Source organism: Chrysochloris asiatica, unplaced genomic scaffold, assembly GCF_000296735.1.
Source record: "Chrysochloris asiatica unplaced genomic scaffold, ChrAsi1.0 scaffold00112, whole genome shotgun sequence".
Taxonomy (NCBI): Eukaryota; Metazoa; Chordata; class Mammalia; order Afrosoricida; family Chrysochloridae; genus Chrysochloris; species Chrysochloris asiatica.
This window is the reverse complement of record NW_006408630.1, coordinates 8103463-8110474: the sequence shown is the minus strand read 5'-3', so window position 1 is coordinate 8110474 and position 7012 is coordinate 8103463. Positions and strand designations below refer to the sequence as shown.

Below are 7012 nucleotides of genomic sequence, written 5' to 3'. Positions count from 1 at the left end.
CTTAACACCATGATGATAAACTGTCACAAATTTGTACCAAGAAGCACATAATCCTTGAAATGTGTTGTTTTCACAAGTAACTTAAGTATAGCAATATTATTATTTGGTACTAAAGTCAAAGACGACATTTAGATTCTTCTGCTTTGGGGCATTTAGTAGCATTAAAATGATTGTCTAGTCAGGCGGAGGTAAGAAACTCAAAAGCAGTTTTTTTTTTTTCTTCTGTCAGTTCCTTTGCAGTAAGATCCATCTTTTCATGTGAGAAATCATTAATAGGGAGACCCGCAACAATCTTTCAGGTCTTATTCTTGATTACAACAGGGAATGAGTAGAGCAGATCCTCGGGAACACCATAGGAGTTGCCATCAGAGATTATACCCATGGACACAAATTCTTCCTCTGGGGTTCCAAACCAGATGTCTCTGATGTGGTCTCCAATGGCTTTCTCAGCAGACATTGCACTGGACAGTTTCCGAGCCTTGATGACAGCGGCGCCACGCTGCTGCACAATCAAGATGAATTCTCCCTTGAGCCAGCTGTCATTTTTCAGAGCTTCATAAACACCAACTTCTTTTCCTTGATATTTGACCTTGGCATGGTTGACATCTGGATACTGAGTTGAGGAATGGTTTCCCCAGATGATGACATTCCTTACATCTTTAGCAGCCACACCAAGTTTTAGTGCAATTTGAGCCATAGCTCAGTTATGATCCAGAGGAGTCAAGCAACTGCAGTTCTCCTTGGGGATGGATGGAGCTGACTTTATGGCAGTCAGGCAGTTGGTATTGGCGGGGTTTCCCACAACGATAACCTTAACTGACTTCTTGGCATATTTGTCCAAGGCTGTACCCTGGGACTTGAAGATTTTCACATTTGCTTTCAGTAAGTCTTTCCTCTCCATGCTCTCTCTTTGTGGCATGGAACCCACGAGAATTGCCACATCCAGGTCTTTGAAGGCAACTTCTTCCTTATCTGTTGCAATGATATCTTTCAGGAAAGGAAGTGCACAGTCTTGCAGTTCCATTAGGACGCCTTCCAGGACACCCATCATGGGGGTGATGTCCAACAGCATGAGAATCAGGGGCTGGTCTTTACCAAAGATAGCACCATTTCCAATACTGTACAGCAGTGAATATGCAATTTGACCAGCTGCTCCAGTCACAAGGACTCTGACTGGTTCAGACATGCTTGGGAACTGTGCAGACAAATTCAACACTTGTACAAACAGCCTCAGGGAGTCGGGTCACCTCTACCATGGAACCGACTCCAGGAGTGTTTTGAGAATCTTTTTACATTGCTGTTTCAAAATTTGCAGATAGTACCCATTATTTGCAATGTTATCTATAAATTGTTATGATCCACACAGTCCAATGCCTTTGTATAGTCAATAAAACACAAGTAAGCATCCTTCTGGTAGTCTCTGTTTTCAGCCAAGATCCATTTGATGTTATCAATGATATCTTTTTTTGTTGTTGTTGTTGTTCTTTGTTCTCCTCTAGTTTAGGTTTCTGGCAGCTCCCTGTTGAAGTATGGCTACAACTGTTTTTGAAGTATCTTCACCAAAATTTTACTTGTGTGTAATACTAATGATTTTAGGATTTGGATGATTTCTTTATTTTATTGGGTCACTTTTCTTTGAAATTGGTACAAATATGAATCTCTTCTAATCAGTTGACCAGGTAATTGTCTTTCACATCTTTTGGCACAGAAGAGAGAGTATCTCCAGTACTGCACCAGTTTGTTGAAATATTTCAATTTGTAATCTATTAATTACTTGACTCTTGCTTTTCACAAAAGCCTGCAGTGCAGCTTGGACTTTTTCCTTCAATGCCATCAAAACGATCATACTGTTCCTCTTGAAATGATTGAACTTCCACAAATTCTTTTTGGTACAACGACTGTTCATTCCTTCCATTTTCTTTTGATGCTTCCTTTTTCATTTAATTTTTTGCCCATACAATCCTTCAGTGTTGCAGCCCAGCCTGAATTTTTTCTTCAGTTATTTCAGATTGAAAAATGCTGAGTGTGCTCTTACCGTTGAGTTTCTAACTTTAGGTGTTTGCACATTTCATCATAACATTATGTTGTCTTCTCCAACTGCCCTTTTAAATCTTCTGTTTGGTTCTCTTACTTCATAATTTCTTCCAGATACTTTATTTCTCCATGTTGAAGATCAAGTTTCAGAGTCTCACCCACTTTTGTCTTTTCTTTTGTTTATGTCTATTTTTTTTTTTTTTTTTCAATATCACCTTTTGCTCTCTTCATGTATGGATTTCTTGATGTCATCCACAACTCCTTTGATCTTTGGTTATTAGTGTCTAAATTTGTTCTTAAGGTTTTGTTGTTAGGTGCCATCGAGTCGGTACCACCTTACAGAGACCTTATGCACAGCAGAACAAAACACTGCCCAATCCTAGGCCAACCTCACTATTGTTGCCACGCTTGAGTCCATTGATGCTGCCACTTGGCCAATCCATCTTGTTGGGGGTCTTCCTCTTTTACTCTGACCCTCCACCTTACCAAACATGATATCTTTCTCCAGTGACTGGTCCTTCCTGACAATATATCTGAAGTATGAGAGATGAAGTTTGGCCATCTGGCCTTCAAGGAGCACTCTGGATGCACTTCTTCTGAAACGGATCTGTTTGTTCTTATGGCAGCCCATGGCACTTTCAATATTTTCCCCTCAACACTATAACTCAAATGCATCAACTCTACAGTCTTCCTTATTTACTGTCCAGCTTTCGCATGCATATGAGGTTATTGAAAATACCATGGCTTGGGTAGGTGCACCTTAGTCCTCAAACTGACATTTTTGCTCTTCAACACTTTAAAAAGGTCTTGTGCAGCAGATTTGCCTAATGAAATACATCATTTCATTTCTTGACTGCTGCTTATGTGAGTGTTGATAGTTGATCCAAGAAGAATGAAGTCCTTGACAACTTCAATCTTTTTTCCGCTGATAAGAATGTTGTTTATCGGTCCAGTGGTGAGGATTTTGGTGTGGAGACCATTCCAACTCAGAACATCTCAGTGTATGCAGAGTAGAATTGCTCCATAGATTTTTCAAGCAGCTCATCAAGCCTTCTGAGGTATGTTGGTTGGGAGCATGATTTAAAAAATCCTAATAATTTTATTCTGTTTTTAATTTTTTGTGTGTGGATTAGGTGAAGGTTTACAGAGCAAATCCGTTTTTCACTCAACAATTCATACACATTTTGTTTCATGTCATGGATGGTAATCCTCACAATGTAACATCACTAACCCCACCTCCTCCCTGTGTTTCCCATTTCCAATCCGTCTTTCCTAACCCTCTGAACAATGCACTTGGGTAAATGTTACCCTTTTGATCTCAAATGGTTGGTTATTCTGATATTTGTGTGTATCTCCCAAGTGTTATTATTCCCTGTATAGTCCTTCTATTGTTTGGCTGTAAATTGAGCCCCAAAATTGAGGGGTGAATTTAGTTCCAGACCTGAAGTTTGGCTACAGTCAACAGTCATTATCAGACTATTAAGGCTGGTCTTTTTTAAAGATTATGATTTTTGCAGAGTAACAATTTATCTGTCTTATCATTATGATTGTGGGAGAAAGATAGGGCTTTCTGCTCGCATAAAGATTTACCGATTCAGAAACTCTATACAGAAGGCTAGATGAGCTGCTTGAAAAATCTTGATTTCATATTTGATCAATTTCAGTCTGGAGAAGTTGATAGAATTCTTCAATTTCTTCATCATTGGCCTTAGTGGTTGGTGTGTAAATTTGAATAGTATTCATATTAACTGGTGTTTCTTATAGACATATGAATATTATACTTGCACAGATAGCACTTTATATCAAGATAGCTCGTGAACTTGACCTTTGCTTATGGATGTAGTAGCTCAAAATACCAATGAAGAAGGAAGGAGTCTTCACATCAAGTATCAAGCCTGTCTCCTCAGTACACAGAGTTGATAGAGATGGGCAACTTAGACATTGGCTACCTAAAATGGGGGTGGTTGGGGAGGCTATAAAGGCACAAAGTGGTTGGCTTACAAGTTTCCCAGAGGGAGTTTAGTTTCAGAGTGGGGAGGGGGTTGTGTAGGGGTGGGGAAGGGAAGGTAGAATCCCAATTAGATAGTTTTCATCTTATCTAGATGGATCTGGTAAATGGCAATGGAGATAGGATTCTTTTGATTCAATAGTGAGTAATTGTTATAATGACTAATTGCAGTTGTCACAACTGTAAAGGTAGAAGATGTGTAACAAAAAGGGGGGTTGTAGTTAATCTTACATTCCAGGAACAGAAGACCCTAGCACTAGCAAGAGAGAAGAGCATGAGCGGAACATGGGATCCTAAACAGAGAAGCAGTGACACCAGAGATGGAGGCAGAAGTGATGGCATGGGGAAATAGAGCAGCTGAGGACTCTAGGCTCATGGAAGGAAAGAGAAAGGCTGCAAAATGTGCCTCTTGGTTGTTTAAATGATTATATATTCCTGTATGGTTTTGTGTACATTAAAAAAAAAAAAAAGCAGGCATAGAGGCAAACACTGTTTACTGATGGAACATGGAGGGAATTGTAATCATTGCAATGAAACAAATTATAACTGGTTGAGTGCAAACCTGATGTTCTGCCATGTGAACTATCATTCAATTCACAATAAAAGCTTTTGTTTGTGGAAAAAAATATTTTGAACATTACTCTCAGTAGTAACTATTCAATGAATGTTCATTCTGATGCTTTGTATTGTTCTCACAAGAAAGGAACCATGAAATCAGGGAGCAAAGTATCACTATTGTACTTAACATTATATCAAGTCCTGAGTCCCCTATCCTCACCCACTCCCTATTGCCTGGAGGAAACAGCTTCACCACTGAAAGCTGCATCTTTTGGTCTTTCATCAACTCAGGAACTGTTTTATATTTTACCTACAGTAAAACAGATGAGAAGGACCCCTTACCCCTCACCAACCCCTCAAAAAAAAAAAAGATAGATAATGGAATGCTCTTATTGACAATGAATGGGGCATCTTTCCTTTTCAATTTGTCATTCCTGGCATTGTAAGCCATATGATTATCAGATTAAAAATGGCTAATATCAGTCCATTTTGCTCACTAATGCCAAAAACATTGATCTTTATGTGTATCATTTACTTTTGGTGACTTTTAGTTTTCCTAGATTCCTACTTAATACGTTCCTTGCTTTGATTATTAATTGATATTTACAGCTGTTTCTTCTCAGTTTGGGTTATGCTCCATCGCTAATGAAGATCCTGAAAACTTTGCTTCATCCAAATCATGAAGGTCAACTCCACTTTGAGGATACAGCTCTTCTCCAGTTATATTTTGGGTGCCTTCCATCTGAGGGTCTCATCTTCCGGCATTGTATCAGACAATGCTCCACTTCTATTTCTAGGTTTTTAGTGTGTAACCCTTCAGAAGTGGTCTGCCTCTCCTTCTTCCTAGTCTAGCTTAGTCTAGAATCTCTGCTGAAAATTTCCACCCTGGGTGATCCTGCTGGTGTTTAAATAGTTGGTGGCATAGCTTCTAGTATCACTGCAACAAGCAAGACACCACAGTACAACAAAGTGACAGATCAGTGGTGGATGATTAAAGAGTAATTTGGAAAAAAAAAAAAATCCCCTAGGGGATTCTAGTAGACTCCACATCTTCCAGCACTGAGAAAAACTGGTTAGAAGATCTGAAATAAAAATTTATAAAGATTAGAAAGTATGAGTTTTATGTTCTAATGTATTGTAAAAGAACTTTGAAAATGGGGTTGCTTACCAAGAAAAATTGCCACTGAATAAATCTGGGCTCCAATACTTTCCGTATCTTCTGAATGAAGAGGAAAACATACTCCATTGGTGCCATAGTAGTTTTTGAAAAATCCCTTATTGCTCAATGGAATGAAAGCCACTATAAAACCAACAGTCCAAATGAGAATAAGAACTGAAATTGTTCTGCATTTTCTCGGTCTTAAGGATTTAAAAGGATATACAATGCAGAAATATTTTTCCAGTGTTAAAAAGGTTAATATTAAAACAGATACTTCTGTGGACAGAATAGCCAAAGAGCCCACCAGCTGGCAATGAATACTCTCCATCCACAGCTGTGCATGTTTATTGTATTCTCCACGAAACTTTAGGTCAAAGGCTCCAATCACAAATAAGTAGATTCCCATTAAGCAGTCAGCACCTACAGAGATCAGAACATTCCACAAATTTAGAGAAATAAATAGGTACGATGAAATTCTTAATTGGCAATAACATTTTTAATATTAGCAAAAAATAGCAAGTTATTTCTATTTGGGGAGAGAGGTAAATTTTATGCTCCAAAGAATTTGTTTATGTGTGAGAGCTCTTGGTAAATTCTGTTTAATAACCACTTTTATATTATCCTCTATGTTAATATGTAGTAAATTGTTTAATGTCTGCTTTTCTATAAAATACAAGTCCCTGAGAGCAGGGATCTTGTTTACTTCACTTTCTCTTCTGTCCCATAACCTAGAAGTGTTGAAAAGGTAACAAATGCAATTATATTGAGTATATCTTTATATATCTCTAACTGATTAGGAATCTAGACAGATATAATTTGGTTCACATTTTCTACTGAATGTCTCCCACCTTAACAAGTTAAGGTCATCCTTCAAATTCCAGAAAATATAATTCAGAACTTGCTATGATAGAATAATGAACATGGGTTTTGAAGTCTATAATTTGGAAGATATAAATAATTATGATGTGACTTGCAGTCAGTGATTTATAATTTTGGGGACTGGGTGAAATTATGTACTGGCATATGTACAGTTGCTCTCTCTGATTCTGTAGCTTCCCATTTTCATTTCTTTCTCTTCACATTTTTAGACTTTTCCATCCCAGAGTCAGCTCTCAAGGTGATATACTGCATGGTATACTTGCTTTAAATAAATGATACCTATCAGAAAGTGAGATTACTTAACTGCACAGCCATACTACCCAAAGTAAAAAAAAGTGGCTCATTATATGATTATGAACCATAAGACTGATACG

At 38.0% G+C, this 7012-nt stretch overlaps 1 protein-coding gene and 1 pseudogene across 1 annotated transcript in view; both read right to left on the bottom strand.

Moving 5' to 3' along the window:
* Positions 1-7012, bottom strand: part of RXFP1 (relaxin/insulin-like family peptide receptor 1) — a 100677-nt gene that overhangs the window by 10796 nt on the left and 82869 nt on the right. The window contains exon 15 of the mRNA XM_006867936.1: positions 5769-6179. Coding sequence (XP_006867998.1) covers positions 5769-6179 — 411 coding nt within the window. The remainder of the gene's footprint in view (positions 1-5768; positions 6180-7012) is intronic.
* LOC102826651 lies at positions 179-1186 on the bottom strand (annotated as a pseudogene).